Here is a 17279-nt window from a genome sequence, read left to right as displayed (position 1 = left end):
CACATCGTCTTAGTAGACAGTGGAGTTTACTGGTGTGAGTCCAGAGAGGGCCCCATCAGTAACATGGTTAACCTGACAGTCACTGGTAAGCTGAGTGTGTGGAGTTAGTGTTGATGAAGCTGTGTGTAAATGGATGAAATGCTGTAGTTTGTCTCTGTGTTGAGGTGGATCAGTGATCCTGCAGAGTCCTGTCCTCCCTGTGATGGAGGGAGATGACGTCACTCTGCTCTGTAAAACAAAGACCACTCCCTCCAACCTCCCAGCTGCTTTCTATAAAGATGGCTCCCTCATCAGGAAGCAGCCTACAGGTCACATGACCATCCAGCATGTTTCCAGGTCTGATGAAGGCCTCTACAAGTGTGACATCAGCGGTCATGGAGAGTCTCCATCCAGCTGGATCACTGTCACAGGTGAGGCTTCAGATTCTTTTACACATTTTAGGTCCAAAGAGACTCAAACTGACCACAACGATTTGTATTTCTTAGTAGATGCAGGTTCTCCCACCTCTCCTCCTCTATCAGCCTCCACTACCTCCCTCTCCTCCTCGTTTTCCTCTCCTCCTCCTCAGCACTCCTCTGTTCCTCTCTCCATGCTGGTCTCTGTTCCCTCCATAATTGGAGTGCTGCTGCTGTTGGTTTTACTGGTTGTACTGGTGAGACGATGTGTAAAGAGAAAACCTGAAGGTAAGAGTCACATTCTGCTTACCCTTAACTATTATACTAGTTTTGAAAGACAGATTACCTAAGACTCAGTCTATCAAAATCTACACAATTTTTCTCTGTTGAGTTTTGACACATTGAGCGTCGTCTCTACAGCCCATAACTCCAACAGTGGGCAACTCAAACAGCACTGCAGACCTAACACATGTAGGTGTGATTATGGGGAGAACTGTTCCTGTAAAAACTATTACATGATGCACAGCATGTGCAGTTTTCGCACTTCTGTCTTTGTGAGGACAAATTTGAGCCACAGAGAGTTAAATTAAGGTCATTACAGTGCATCTAAATGCTATATTTGTGCATCACATACTTAAGTTAGTTCAGTTAGTTTTTTCCTGTGTCTGAATTGAGATGCTGTGTGTGAGATTTTGTGGTCAGAGTGTCAATGTGAGCAAAGCTCTTCTGCAGTCCAGTTTCCTGTTTTCTGGAAGAACAAAACTAACCTTTACTTGTTGTTTCACCACAGAACTCCGAAAGATAGAAATAGTTCTACTTTCTTTGGCTTCACCCTACTTTATACTTAATCAAATCTTTCTTTTACTTTCCATTTTTAAATATAATTAACTGCCTTATAAATATTAATATTCCAAATGATGAAACAACAGCAGTAACAGTTCTATTGTTTGCATTTGCTTTTCAGAGAGAGATCCTGCAGCAGGTGACACCTGCTTATCAGGGAGAAAAGTATCAGCAGATGACTATAATGGGTCAAACAGGACAAGAGGTGCAACAAGTTTCCTACAAGGTAAACGCTCAAAACTTTAATCTTCCTCTGAGGTTTCAATAAACCTCTTATTTATCCAATCTAAGAAGTTAATGTTTGGAGTTTTTAATAAATATGTGTTGGTTCAGACATTGGTGTTTGATCAGGTCAATATTTTCAGTACTTTCAAAGCTTCAGTTTATGACCTAATCCTGTGTTTATGAACTACACGTCATTGTGCGGAAGAAGAAGTAGCAGCTCTGTTACAGTCTAGTTTCATTATTATTATTATTATTATTATTATTATCATCATCAGCATTGTTATTATAGGACTCATTATTAACTAATTTATAAATATCTTCCGACTGATGAAGCAGTAGTAGTTACAGTTTTGTTAATATTAGAAAATCTTTGCATTTGATTTTGCAGAGAGAGATCCTGCAGCAGCTGTCACTTACTCATCAGTGAGAAAAACAACAGCAGAAGGCCAACATGGATCAAAGATGATGAGAGGTACAGGTCAACTTTCCTGTTAGATAATCATGTGTTAGATGCATTGTGATAACTTGGTTCAGATTTTGGAGATTCTTGCAGGATGGACTGCAGGTCATCCTCTAATTGTTTTATCATCATTTCATCATTTTATCATATTCAGTTTTTTGTCTGTGTTTGTGGATTTCATGCTAGCACATTAAAGTGAGATCATTGTTTTTTTTTATAAGAAAAACACACTGGACTAAAAGGCGGAGATTTAGTTGGATTAAAAATTGCTTTAAAATATTTTAGTCCACTGCACATGCTCAGCACAGAAATCAAACTTTATTTAGGGAGTTTTTCAAAAGATAAAACTTCATATTATTAAAAAAAAAACTTATTTGCATTTAGAGGTGACCTCTCTACAGTCGGACAGAACCTCAGGACTTCCTTATTAACTTAAGCAGCACAGGCAGTACAAAGCACACAGCAGAGGGACCCAAAGGATTCAGAATATTTATAAAGAAATACAATTAGTGCAGAAAGCTGGAAAACACTGAGGCCCATGCACAGCTGTGTTAAAGAAGTTGAAACAGAGACTTCACTCTGAGCTCAGAGCCAGAAACGTCTTTTATTTGTCACGTTAAAGCGGAGTTATTCAGCTTATTTCCGGCTCCGTGTTTTCATTCTTGAAAAAATAACCTTTGGCGTAGCCTTGTGTAATTGTCGTCAGGCTGTCAGATACAAATTTATTGTTGGTAATTTTATTTTAAATGAGTTTCAGAGGTTTGCAAGTTTGTTTCCTTTACAAGATGCATTGTGTCAAAGTGTTACATTGTTTTGACACATGAGCAACTCTGTGGTCATCAAGCTTCCTGTTTTGAGAACTAAGTAGAGTTGTTAAAGTTCCTTCAGCTTAAAGCTTGGATATGTCTCCGTACTTTTCAACTCTAATTTATAGATTTAAATTTTATTATAGATTTATTTCACCCTAAAATAAAAAGTTCTGTGTCAGTTACATGACTTTCTCTTGTTTTGTAGTCCGTGATCCAGCTGCAGTTTATTCATCAGTGCACAGAACAGGTGACGTCAGCTATGGAGAAATCACCATCAGGACAAACAGCAGACAGAGAGGTACAGCTCTTCGATATTGACTCCAAAATCTCCCTCATGTATAGAAAAATTCCAAACCTAAATTGAAATTTTAAAAAGCTCAGATCTCAGCCTGCAGCAGCAAACGCAGTGAAAAGCACCATTAGTTCCTCTGCACTGTGGAGGGATTAACCTGGTGAAATGAAGGTGGTTATCAGCTCCACATGTCAGACAGGTCTAATACAAAGGAAGAGAAAACTATATTAAAAGGATATGGTATGAAGAGATTAAACACACAACTTCTGGAGAGAAATCAGGGTTTGTGTGTGAGATAGAAAGCATATGATCTAAATATAGTATGAAAAAAATGTTCTTTAAATATAAATTGGTGTGAATATATGAATTTTTTTGCATTTTGAAATCTGAGGCAATGTTGAACATGAAAATTTCATGTACTATTAAAGATATAAGCCTTAAATTTTAGCTGGCCTTTCTTACTATAAAAGTGAATCTGTTGGGTTAGATACATCAAAAATGCCTACTGGCTGGTTAAATCATGAAAAAAACATTCAAGCAGTCCTGCAAAATCGCATATTTGAGCATGCACTAATTATACAAACTTTATGGTGCAAAAGACAAATAGTGAAAATTTCTGTATAATATGTAATTTTACAGTATTTCTAAATAAATCACATGGAATACTTTTTAACACAAAAGTCTCAGTTACGAAAATGAAGAAAATGCTTTTCTTATTAAACTTTTGTACCAGATTGAGCAAATGTAACCTTAATAGAGCAACTTTGGTACGTCAATTGTACTTTAATTACCACTGACGAAACACATTTGGCAAACATATGCATTTTTTTTTTTTTTTTTTTTTGCATTTTCGAGGACTCTGAAAATTTAGGTTAAGTTTAAAATATGCTAAGATGCATGAAAAACACAACAACCCAATTGTCAATGTAAAATTTTTCTAACATAAAAAAACAAATAGCAAAACAATTAAAAGTTATGAAAAAAGGATAAGTAGCTTATTTCATGTGAGTCTTGCAAGGCCAGGTGGTTGTGTCCACATGGTGCAATCGATTGTCGGATACAAGACACTGCCCCTCACCTCCAAATCCAACCTATCCTAATACCACAGCTTCTACAGGTAAGGAGGAATCAGGCAGTCTGCAAGCTGACTGCTATACTGAATGCTGAAAAAAATTCCAATACACATATGCTTTTAATGCCTTTTAAAAATTTTATTTTTACAATTTTACAAACTGTGGACCATAAAATTTAAATAATGAGCAGAAGGTCTATAAAATTTATGACGAAATTAGTCAGAAAAGAGGTGGAAATACAAGGAATCCTTTTGTAAGTTAGCAGAGTTATCAGTGCAACAACTCTGTCATTCAGACTCGAAAGATCTGATTACAGCTACGAATAAATGTTTGTACATATAGTAATTGCAGAAATCCTGAAATTTAGGAAATTCACTGTCTTATACAGTGTATAAGACAGTGTTATTTTTATTCTTTTTCCTGCAGTGTTAAACTCCTCCTGCTCACGTGACTCTGTGGATATCCCCTCTGTAATAAACAGAGCCGGTGCAGGTTTTTCTCATGTTTTCCTCCAGACATCTAAACTTTCTCTAATCTGTGTGTTTGTGTTCAGATCTTCCACCAGAGTCAGCGGTCATCTACTCCTCACTGAAGCTGACCCACACACCTTCACCACAGTGTAACCAGTCTGTGTAGTGTTGTCCAACTGGCTGCTAAACAGATCCCTGCACTCCTCTCTATATTATTTATTATTTATTTAAGCATGTGTGTGTTTACAGTCGTACAGCTGCACTGGAGCAGTTTGAATGTAGAGCTCAGGATGAAGTGCAAAGTGTTTTTTCTAAAATAAAGTGCCTTAAATATAACACAGTCACTGAATACACCTGTGAAACATTTGAGATTCAAAAAGGAAGCTTGTTTTCTTGCCTAAAGAAGAGTCAACAGACGTCAGTCTGCATGTTTGTGCCTGAAAAGCTCATCTTTGAAAACAGTTAATATCTGCAGTCTCAGATATTAACAGTGGATTTTGGGTGTTATTCTTGTTGTTAATTATGTTTTTGTTGTTACAGTGTCACTTTTGTTATTGTTATTACCATGGCTGTTACTGTTACTGTTAATGTTGTTGTTATTATTGCTACTAAAGTTGTTCTTAATTTTTGTTAATGTTGTTAATTTTATTACTTTGGTAGTTAATGTTGTTACTGTTACCTACTCGAATCAACTTGCAACGGTTCACCAGGTTTTTCCTTTAGGTAAAACTACCTGGTACCAGATACTAAAATAATACCTGCTCAGCCAGGGTTCATGTGACATTGTCAGACTATATATCTCATATTTGCTGGTCAACAGCGTTATGAGAGTGTCTCTTTCACAAAAATCAAAAGCGCCATTTTGAAACCTGGTAAAGGGGAAATGGCGACAAAAACCAGCACCGAAGCCCCCGAGTCTGACGAAAAGCCACAGACCAATTCTCAGTTCAGTTTCAGTTTTATTTGTCATATGCAAGTAAGCACAGGGTCTACATTGCAATGAAATGTATTTGACAAGCAGAAGACGAGTCACTCAGCAGTATAGTACAATAAAAATAGTAAAAAACAAAATATTTATAAAATATAGTGAAAAACATAGTAAAAAATGTTAACAAACTAAATATCGTATATAAGGGTTTTTATTTTTATACTAATAAAAATGAAGTGACCAGTGCAGAGTGTAGTATGTACCTGTGAAACTGTAGGACAGCTTCTGTGTGCAGTGTTGTGGTTGTTGGTAAAAACTGTAGTCTTGTAGTCCGAGCAGACAGACTCCTGTAACTTCACCCAGATGGTAACAAGGAGAACAGCTGACGTGCTGGGTGGCTGTGGTCTTTAAAGAGGCACCGTTGAAGATAGATGTCCTGAATGGCAGGAAGACTCATGCCAGTGAGGTCCTCACAATTCTGTCAGTAAAACTAGTGTCTCCTCTGTTGAGCAAGGGTACAGTTTGTAATGTAACACAAACCTCATTCTGGTTCGGTGTAAGCAACAGAAAAACCTATGAGAATTTAGAAGAGATGTGACATTAGTATAATCCGGATGCACTCAGATTTCTTTCTCTTCTCCTCTTTTGACAGTTTTTCACCATTTTTTTCATTTGGCTCAGTCTCACTATCGGTAGCATGAGGTAGTGATGGTGGGATGAAGCCCCGTGAATGTGTCAAATCTTTCAGGCCAATTGCTTCAACAAAATGCAGATCACACGAAGACACCCAACAGCACATTTGGAAGTACAGCTGGTCAGCCCTGCTGTGATAATACATGTGGGCTACATAACAATCGATATATAAATGTAACAATGTATCAATTGTTATAGGTTTTTAATGTTTGATCCTCATGTGACTCTATAACAAACTGATCTTCACGGATAATAAAAATATCCTTATGATGATATTTTCTTATACATTTTGAATTGAAAGAATAATAAGGCAGGTAGTGTTTTATCATCATCCAGTGAGCACTGAACATTTACATTTATATAATACCCTAATTATTTGACCATTTCTGACTCCTGACACTTCCCTCTCTGATCCACTTGTTACTCTGTACCCTGGTCTAAGGCCCATGTCTGTAGCTCAGGTTGATTTCTTTGATAATTCAGAAGCGTTCAGCTGCTCAGATGACAGTCATTACCTTAAATCAGAGCTCTAACACAGTTTAAGTTTATCACTGACTTTCTTATTGACATGTCCGGATGATCTCAGCTTCACTCTCTGCACTGTTTTCTCATATGTTCTGTCCTGTTGTAACTCTTCTGTAACGCTCACCGTTTGGCTCTCAGCTGTGGTGATGAAGCTTTATATTGCACTCAGTGATTTTGGCTGAAAAGAAATGAGCTGAGTCATCGATCCCACTGCTGAACCTGAACCTTCAAGAGTCATGGAAACACTAAGGATAGTATTTCACCGTGTGCACTGCAAACGTTTGCCTAAATGTCTTACGCAAATGAAAATATATTTTGGTTCAAACTTTCAAAAACTGTTGTTCTTTCCGATTCTTCCAGAGTCAGCAGAGCTGGAGGGGATCAGTGCTACAGATCAAATCTGACTATAAAGAAAATCTAACACTGAAAATAAACCATGATGTTGATTGATTGAATCTTTATTTTGAACATGTTGAAAAAGTACAACAACATGGAAATAAAAAGAGACAAATGTGTGATGTTTCAGGTCTTACGACAAGCAGGAGCTGTCTGAGAACAATAAAACAAAAACAGTAATGAAAACAACAGTGACCAACAGCAGCATATGTAATCTACAATCAAGCATTTAAAAGGAATAAAAGTCTCATTTGATCAACTAGAATTTCCTTTTGCTTCAGACATGAACAGATGCACATCAGACTGTTTTCTTTGAATCCTCTGTGAATAAATGTCTCTGGATTTCTCCATTTGTGTGTGAGCTGTTTGCTCTTTAACACTCCTTCAGCACGATTACAGCAAGCGAAGTCATCAAAGGTAAATATCCATCCATGAATCCTCTTCCACGTAGCCTTATGAGAGTCTTTAGGGGGGCTGGAGCCAATCACAGCTACTAATGCAAATATATTTTAACATATTCAAAGCTACAGTTCACACTCAAAATCAGATAAAACATTCGACAATTTTCACAATATTATTTATTTTATCAAAAAGGAAAAATAGGATATAAAATAAAAATATGGAAGACAATTTATTGTAACAGCTTTTATTTTTGTATTTATTTTTAAAATGTATTGTTTTGTATTATTTTTATTTATTATTTTCCAGTGAAGGAAGTCTGAATGAAAAAGCTGAAATAAAGGTGAACTGTTCTGTCACATGACCTAAGAACTATCTGAGTGCCCAGTTAGTTCTTGGTTCACAAACTGTCCACTGTGACGAGAGCACGGATTGAAGCGGACACGTGGGCCAGCTTTACAGCTTTTCTCCATCCGTCACAGAGAGAAAAGTCATTCTCACCATTTTTGATGCAGTTCTTAAATCGGTTTGAGCATTTCCTTATGAACATTAGACGGTCTCATTGTTTTTATAAACACTGCTTTTGTTTATATCCATACTTGTGATCTTTGTTGCTGCGTTAATGCACTTGTCACTTGAATCTGAAAACTCATCAAAACAGAAGTTTGTACTTTTGTCAGTTAGAGCTCTTGATCGCTCATTTCTCCGATTACTGTTTTTCAGTATTTCAATCTAATGTTTTCAATATGTTTGTCTGTGTGAAATGCAGCCCCAGTTTCATGTTGATAGCTGACAGGTGTGGCCCCCTGTGTGCTCGCCTGTAACTGTAGCCCATCATCATCAAGGTCAGACATTTTTTCCAAAGTCAGGACGTTTTTGAGAAAAAAAAATACTTTGATGACTTCTTTAAGAGGCGGTGAAAGTTTTTTTTTTTTTTTATCCATTCACTTCACAGAGTTGAAGTGACTGATTCGTGTTTGGAGCGTGTTTTGCACAGATGATTCTGAATTATGAAGAATGCCCAAACTGTTTTAAGGACTTCATGAAGAGCAGGGAGAATGAGGTTTGTGCTGTGAGAATTGCACCAAATCGATTGAGAACAACTGTAATTTCTGACACGTGCAACAGTCAGTTCAGTAGCAATAATGATCATTCTAGTTGTCTTAATCATATTTACTGAAAGATTTTTCCTTAATCTTAATGTCAGGATCATACTACAATCAAAGTACATTTCTGCAGACAGAAGGACAAGAAAGAGGAGGAGGTGGATTTAGTTTTATAAAGATCGCCAAAGCAGCAATCACAGCAAAGAGTGACAAAACCGCCATCAGTCCAGCATGTCCTCTGCTCACTCCATCCTCTGTGTCTCCTCCTGTCTGACCTGCAGGTGAGAAACAGGTGTGAGGTGTCAGCTGTCAGGTAGGTGATGAGTGAAGAACAGAACAGAATCCATTTCCTCTTCAAACTGCTGTCAGACATTATCTACTGCACTCTGATCACATCACTCAGACCAGCTGCTTTCTACAAAGTCTCATCAACAACATCTTTAGAAACAAACATCAACAACCAGGAAGCAGCTTCACCTCTGATCACACACACACTCAACTCTACTCACTCACCTGGAGGATCAACTTTCAGGCTGATGACACTGATAGGGTCAGTCTCCAGATTAGCTCTCTTCCTGCGGTTTGTTCTTCTGAAGACGCGACACTCGTATGTTCCACTATCAGCAGTCGTGACATCCTTCAGAATCAAAGACGCGTCTCCATCCTTTATCTGTCTGTTCTGCAGATCCACCCGGTTCTTAAAAGATGGATGCTGCTCTTCTGGATCAGGCTGTTCATCCCGATACAAAAGAACATAATCTTTTCCAAGGTCAGCTCTGCTCCCCTTTACAACTGCCTTGGAATTGCTGTCGATGTTTGGAGCTCGACATGGCAGAATTACGTTCTGTCCAGCTGTGATGTTTATCTGAACTGAAAGAGAGGAACCATAGAGTGGTTAAAACAAAGTGCAAACATTCATTTCTGCAGCACTGATCACCACGAAGAGCTACAAATACAGATCCCCCCAAAGTGCAAACTTTTGATTTCTGTCCTTGCGTCTTACTCTTACCAGAGATGCAAACCGAGGAGCTCAGGAAGAAAAACAAGGCGACAGGAGTGATGGGACGGCCAGCTGAGGCTTTTTGTACTTATGCCAGAATTATATTAAAGTTTCAAATAAATCTCAAATCCACCTCCACAGTGATAAATGCTTTTGTCATAGCCAGATGTTGATAACGTCACTCTGTGAATCAACGAGGCACAAAATTGTTGGACGATTCTAAACAAGGTTATTTTCTTATATACTCAACTATCAAAAATTATGAACACATGTTCTGGAGAAATCCCTGTAAAATCTGCACTAACTCTATTTGCCAGATGTCACTTTGTCTACTCACTAGAGAAGATCGTGCACCATCAGAGGAACAACTTCATGTGGACATAACAGGATGTTTGCTGAGATCTAAAAACAGCAACTGCAGTGAAAACAATCCAGAGTTTAATGACCTTTAATGTGAGATCAGCTGAACTGAAATCACTGATAAGGTTCTCTTTTACTTACAGCTCATACAACAATGCAATATATATCTTTTTCATAAATACTTATATTTTTATACATACATAAAGTATGAAGTTATTGTATAATCACATATTAAAATTCTATTATTCATGCCATGATTTATCTTAGTCTAATGGAGGAAGATAGATAGCGAGCCTGAAGATTGCTGATTGACTTTAGATCAACTACAGCCAAACAAAAATGTTGAGAATATTTCTTTTTTCCTCCCTCTCTTTTTTTTTTTTTTTTTTTTTAACTTTAAAACATCGCTAACAGTCAGAGGTCACAGCTGCTGACAGTGAGCTGGTTGTCAGAAAAGTAATGAAACTATCTGCAAGCATTTGGCTGCTGACAAGCATCACTGTGGTCAAGATTCACATCAGCTTTAGCTGCTAACATAAGCAGGAAAAAACCCCCACCATTCAAGCAGGGTCAGATCACACTGACTGCACACAGTACTTTTACTTTCTTTCCCAAACTGCGGTATGCTCGTTAAGTAACGATCCTTTCAAAACAAAAGCTGCAATAGTGCTTCACATTAAAGGTGTAACACAAACAGCGGAACTAAGAAATAATACAATAATCTCACAGAGACAAGTGAAGCCTGGGCATATCCAAAGAGGGCAGAGCAGGTCACAGTGTCACTGCCTGAAAAATGAAGCCTAGGTTTCTTCTGACTGGTTCTTGGTCCCTTGTGCCAGCACATGGATTTGTGAAATGCACTCAGCTGGTTTCACCATGCAAAAACTGATGAGCAATAAGAGCTCATCAGATCAATGTAGCTGCTTGACTGAGTATTTTGAGCACTCTCGTGGCCAATAATAACTGCTGCATTCTTTGCCCTTGTTTGAGCTCAGTGAGGCAGACGCACAACTACAGCTGTTTGTCAGCATGAAAATAAACATGCAAAGACAACTCAAACCATAGCATGCAAAAAAAATAAAAAAACAACCAATAAATATAACTGCGAGGAAGTCTGTATCGAACATGGTAACACCCACCAAAACAGGAAGCTTCTCATTTGATCAAAATATTAACACAGATAGAAAACAAAAGCAGAGAGCTTAAAGACCACTGTTGAAACATGTAATGAAGATTTTATGAGCCAGACTAAAGTCTGAGCTAATGTCTTATTTATTTAATCATTTATTTTCTGTACAAAGACTATGTGATGCCTCAAATCAAAGGGAAAACATTTAAAATCCTCTGCAGTGTTTTTATTTAAGTTTCCAGTTAAACAAAAACAAAAAATCTCCTTTACCAAACAAGGATTGATAAAACTGCCTCCAGAGGCTCATCTGAGCTGGAAAAAAATGCCACACTTCAGATATCCATAGCACTCTTTCATAAACACTCATGCTGTAAACATGCTGCAGAGCTTCAGCAGTAAGCTGAGCCTCTGCAGACTCACCAGACTCTGTGACTGTGAGGTTGATGGAGTGCTTGAACTCTTTGACGACTCTCTCGCCATTTCTGGTGCTGCTGGTTGTAATCTGACACTCATATGCTCCTGTATCGCTCACGCTGACGTTTCTCAGAATCACAGTAACATCTCCGTCTTTCATGGATGGGTCTCTCAGCTGCACTCGACCTTTAAAGGACTCGTGCTGGTAGTTCTCGTACGAGCGCTGGTCTTGGAAGAAGAACACATAACCCTGTGAGATGAGCTCCGGTCTGCTCCACTCCAGCAGGGTGATGTGTGCATTTCTGGGACCCCAACATTGAAGAGTGGCATCTTGTCCAGGCCTCACTCTGAGCTCTGTGTGAATGAAAAAGAAAGAGGAGAAAAAAAACCAAACATAATAGCATGTTATACTGCACATGTTGGAAATACATTGTTCAGAACAACACTGCAGCTTCTTTCTATGGACAGTGAGGAAGTACTGAACAGAGGAAGTCTAAAACGCATCAGTTGATTACTCAAAGTAATGGATACCTGCAGCTCTCCGACATGATACTCATGTGTCTCATGTCTCTATAAATGAACATGCATTTAAATTTGTGAACTGTTCTTCAGTTATGAGTGTTGCAACAAACCCCAGCAGTGAATCTGGACTGACAAACCTTCAAGACCAGAGAGGAATCCTCTTCATGACCTGCTGCAAGTGTGTTTGTCAGTAATTAAACTCTGACATTAAGCAGAGGGCTTTTACTGCAAAGCAGGAGAAATTACTTAGAGTTTTCAGTATCATGAAAGGTGCCTCTCACCTTATTAGATCATCATGTAACTCATACCTAACCTGTTGGCAAAACCAGTATTTAGACTTGATAGATATTCAAGAACAAAACTTGGAGCTTCCAAATGTCCTTAAAAAGCTTAATTAATGAAAGTACTCATTATTAACAACATGTACACCATGTTGTTAATAATGAGTTTATTCTTTTAATGTTGCAGCTGGAGAAAATTTACTCACTTGCATACTGCTTGGTAGCTTAAAGTATAATGACATACATTAGATTTATTTTTTTAAAACCTGCACAATTTTAAATTTAAATTTGACATTTTAAAATAAACTATATCGAGCACAAATTACATCTAATATAGAGTGGAGTAGTTTGGAAAACAGTAAAATACAGAAACACTTTAGTAAATTTGCAATACTGTCACTGTGTTTATCAAGATTTGCAGTGTCACACACCACTAATTTCCGTTTTTTGACTTAGATGTTGTTTAAGAAATACTGACACAGCCAAACAGGCTAGGCCCGCCACTGCCTGGCACCATGTTAGTATCACACAGATTCTTTTTGTTGCCAAATTCTTTCTGAAGTCGCTCACATTTTCTTCCATCTACGATATCAGACGAGCTGCAGCAGCTGTTTGCATTCCCGGAAGCGTGAAAATGCTGCGGTGCGTTGTTTCACTGTTTACATCCTTGATGGATGAGTCATTTCTTTTGGCAGCCTGTCAGTTCATGTTACCTCAAAACACTCACCTTTCAACGCAGAAGCCACCAACATCGGGAGGGAGAAGAAAACTACAACAGACGACATTTCTGCAGGTTGCACAACGGTCGGCCCGCTGTTTGGTAGTAGTGGGCGGATCGATCCAAATATAGATGGCACATACAAGCCCGATATTGGTAGCGAATCTATCCTAATGTGACAGGATCAGTGGTTTACTTTGCTCTGCAAACTCTGTAAGGATATGCGTCTCTGCAGGGACTTCCTCCAGTTGTTGTTGTTTTCTTAATGTCACGTGACTCTGAGGACGGGCGAGAGGAGGAAGGAAATCCACCACAAAGGCCCCCAGCAAAAAAAAGTACAGAATAACCGGGCAGCTTATGTAGTTGTTTTTATTTTCCTTCTTTACCTCACTCTGTGACTAAATTTAATATTGTCTGTGACTACAACACAAGCATATAGGCCAATTTTGGTAGCATCTCTGTTTCAACATCTGCTTCCTCTTTGTCAGGGTGGGGACAGGCGGAGGATTTAAAGATCGTAGTTCAAAATAATTTTAAATCAGGACACAGACCCTGGTAAGAAGTAATCCTCGCCGGCTTTTAAAATGACCACAGCAGTTATAATAAGCAGTGATCCTGCTGAACCATTATCAGTGAGGATTAAATGAGCTGCACGACCTCTGGGTTAGACTGACTCAGTGTGAGCTTGGTGTTCCTAATATACTGGACACTGAGTGTAAATCTGCTATACTTCAGGTGATGCTGTTTGTTTGTGTAGCAGTACTCTGATCATAACGCTCTCATATGCTTATCATTTGCTGGTCGTTGCTTTTCTACAGTGACAGCTGCACATTACAGCTCTGAGACTTTCGTTCGTTTATTGCTCCACCAAGTGAATACACGTAGAGCCCTGCACACAGTGTAACTTCAGTACTTCCTTTTTTTTTCTAAACTGTGGGCAGGCTGCACGTACAAATACTAAAAGAAACAGCGAAGCTCAACTGACTTGAAACCAAAGCTGATCACTGACGCCCTCTGCTGCTGCTGATCGGCTCTTAAAACCAGGGTTGCAGTTTTTACCCAACGAATAAAATGTTGACTTACACTACACGATATAAAACTATGAGATGCCAGCATGAGATGGTCACATGAATATAAGGAAAGGTCGCTATTATATCTGAAACTGTGTTCCCTGAGTCAAGAAGTTCACTTTACGCGCACAAGCTGACTGTAATTCAGCTTCATTACCGCGAGAAGCAGCAGCCGAGCTGATCCAGCACATTTCCCACAAACACGGTTTACAGTGTAAAGTGGAGAGAAAAATCATGCAGTTCACAGCAGCCACATGAAAAGCGCAACACGTTAACCCTCCCTCACAAAATGAAGCCGCTGCTTCTTCAAATCGACTTCCGCCCACTACCAGAGAGGGGGGGAGCACGGAATAGAGCCCACAGCTTCACCAAGGTCATCCACAGACACGTGTAGCGTATGTGTGATGGTGAAGGATGAAGGTTGTTATAAGAAGTTTGAGCAGATACAAATGTCAGGAAGTCAACGTGGGGATTTGGTGTCGGTGCCATTGCACTGAATAAAGAAATAAGAACTCACCTAGTCATTGTTTTTGGGCTCCAGGTGTGAGCCGCTCCGTTCGCACACAACTGTCTGGTTTATCTCCCGCTGTCCGGAGGCGGAGCTGAACTTTCCCCCTTGTCGACCGGGCGTTGTGCCAAAAAGTGATTGGCAGGCAATCACTTTTTGGCACAACACCGGCTCGCCTTGGAGCCAGATCACACCAGCGCCAGCACGCCCCACCATCCTCAGGTAGCCCGGTCAGGCGCCTCCGCAGCCAGATAAGAAACTTCGAAGGAGGAAAAAATAAGAGCAAATCTGTCTTCAGTTAAAAAAAAGAAAAAAAAAGAAGAAGCTGTGATCCAAGACTGGAACTCCCACATTCCTCTGAGAGACTGTTTTCACCAGGTCACAGCAGAGTAATGCCAACCTGCTCAGACCAGAGACTGCAGCCTACAGCGGGTCTTCCGCTAAAGCCCCTCCTCCAGCATCGACAACGATGACACGATACACGTTATCTAGCCTCTGTCTTATGTATGAAACATTTTGACTTGCATTTTTATTTTTAAAGCGTACAGTACTGTATGTGTATGTTTTAATGACACCCAGCATATACGATCCACGTTAAAGGTTCTACAATTTGAACAAATGAGAATCTGTCGTTTACAGGATGCGGGGATTTTCCATTTTTTAAAGATCAGCACTTTTGCTCCACACGTGACTCCGCTTATTATAATGAACTGAGTGAAGGAGCACGTATCAGCGATGCGTTTATACAGTTTATATTTTGCATATTACTGACAGACGGAAGAAGAAAGTAGTTCCTACCAATCGTTTAGACACGTTCCACTGTGTCCTGTTAATCATAAACTAACAATTTACCCCAACGTTACTAAAACATCGATATTTTAATATGAGAATCAGTCCTAGAACATAAATCTCTCTTAGAATCGATATTTCAGTATTGATCCGCACAACAGCTGCTCCCAAACCCTTTAACAGCACCGAGGCTGCAGCCTAGAGGATAGAAAAGAAAAATTTCAATTCAATTTTATTCATACAGCGCCAACTCACAACAGACACCTCAAGGAACTTTATATTGTAAGGTAGACCATACAAAAACCCAACAATCATATGACCCCTTATGGGAAAGCACTTTGGCAACAGTGGGAAGGAAAAACTTCCTTTTAACATGAAGAAACCCCTGGCAGAACCAGTGTTATGAAGGAAGGAAGGCTCAGAGTTTAAGTAGTCATCATCATGGGCTCATCCGATTAGAATGAGAATAAGCAGTCATCAATCACTCACACTTAGTGATGGCCCGCGTGAAGCTGACGCTCCGGAGCGTGTGTCGAAAAAAACAACACACTGGTTCAGAAGCACTGTGTCGAAGCTTGCTTCGTTTGGCAAAAGTCACGTGACCAGTGACGTCCGAAGCTTCATTACGCACGTAACTGCTTCGGTACCTGATTCAAATGGATATAAGGAAGTGAATCATTCACGGGATTTGTGGAGTGTGTTGATGGTGACAGATAGCGAAGAGGTGATCATTCCACTATATATATAATATATATATATATAATATATATATATATATATACATATCCAGGTGTCCAGTGGTTAATTGCTAAGTACCTGGAGGCAGGACCTCACAGCAGAGGCATGCGCCATAATGTGTTGTATGTTATTATATGTATTTTGCATCTATTTTATTTACCAACATCAAGAAGTGACAGGCAAAGAAATACCACACCATGGTGCATGTTTACATAAGAATGGTTTATTGATTAAATCTATCCATTAGACTAATGATGGCCCGCTTGAAGCTGGCGCTCCGATGCGTACCCAAAAAACAACACACTGCAGAAGCACTGTTTCGTTTGGCCAGAGTCACGTGATCAGTGACGTCCGAAGCTTCATTTAGAACACAAGTGATTCAGTGGTTTATAAGGAAGTGAATCATTCGCGGGATTTTGAGTTGATTTTGCTCAATTTATTTTATCTGCAGAAGTGAAAAACTTGAAATGTCCAAAATCATCTTTTCATAATGTAAATATCATTACAGCATATGACTTTAGGAACACTTCCATGTGAATTAAAGCTAATAAAGACTAAAAAAATTTATTTGACACTATAGGTAAATTACATTGCTACACATTTTAGAAAGTCATTTTGTTTATTGTTTTTAGGTGATAGTCTGCAGGACCCATAAGACCGTATACCTGCATATCTACCAACTTGCAGTGTAGTTTCTGCACTCCACAGCCTCTTCTGTTCCATGCGAGAGGATTTTCTCTTGGGTAGGAGAAATTATTTCTAAGAAAAGAGACAGACTCGGCCAGCGCACAGTAACACTAATCCTCTTTTTAAATGAAAATAACAAAAGGGCTACCTTACATAGATCATGTTTTTACTTTGCAAGTTCATGATTAGGGGTGGGTTTTGATTATCGCTTTTCTGATTACAATCCATTCTAAATTGAATAAAGTGATATTGATTCATTAAAATCCTGAGTCGATTTGTAAATTAAACGTTATTTTGCCTGAAACGCCAGCATCTCAGGTTAAACCTCACAAAATTTCGTCAAACACCAAACAGCTAAAACATACAAAAGTAAACACAGAGCGCGGACCCGACGCGTCAGAATCAAATTTTGATGTGTCGGCGGGTCCGCGCTGTGTTGATCTTTTTTT

The 17279-nt window shown here is 39.0% G+C and overlaps 1 protein-coding gene across 1 annotated transcript; it reads right to left on the bottom strand.

Moving 5' to 3' along the window:
* Positions 1–7143: 7143 nt before the first annotated feature.
* Positions 7144–14551, bottom strand: LOC116318437 (V-set and immunoglobulin domain-containing protein 8-like). The gene is made up of 4 exons (XM_031737440.2): positions 13048–14551; positions 11524–11871; positions 9128–9484; positions 7144–8889 (listed from the first exon to the last, which is right to left on the bottom strand). Exons 1-4 carry the CDS (start codon positions 13103–13105, stop codon positions 8729–8731), a joined length of 924 nt encoding a protein of 307 aa, XP_031593300.2. The 5' UTR covers positions 13106–14551; the 3' UTR covers positions 7144–8728.
* Between the last annotated feature and the right edge of the window lie 2728 nt (positions 14552–17279).

The sequence above is a fragment of the Oreochromis aureus genome, linkage group 3 (genome assembly GCF_013358895.1).
Source record: "Oreochromis aureus strain Israel breed Guangdong linkage group 3, ZZ_aureus, whole genome shotgun sequence".
Lineage (NCBI taxonomy): Eukaryota > Metazoa > Chordata > Actinopteri > Cichliformes > Cichlidae > Oreochromis > Oreochromis aureus.
The sequence above is the reverse complement of the archived record's forward strand: the minus strand, read 5'-3'. Positions and strand labels throughout refer to the sequence as shown.

Coding starts and splice junctions, on each gene's coding strand:
- LOC116318437 (XM_031737440.2), bottom strand. CDS start 13,105: ATGTCGTCTGTTGTAGTTTTCTTCTCCCTCCCGATGTTGGTGGCTTCT. Junction 11,872..13,047: donor GGTGGCTTCTGCGTTGAAAG/GTGAGTGTTTTG, acceptor TCATTCACACAG/AGCTCAGAGTGAGGCCTGGA. Junction 8,890..9,127: donor CCTGAAAGTTGATCCTCCAG/GTGAGTGAGTAG, acceptor TCTCACCTGCAG/GTCAGACAGGAGGAGACACA.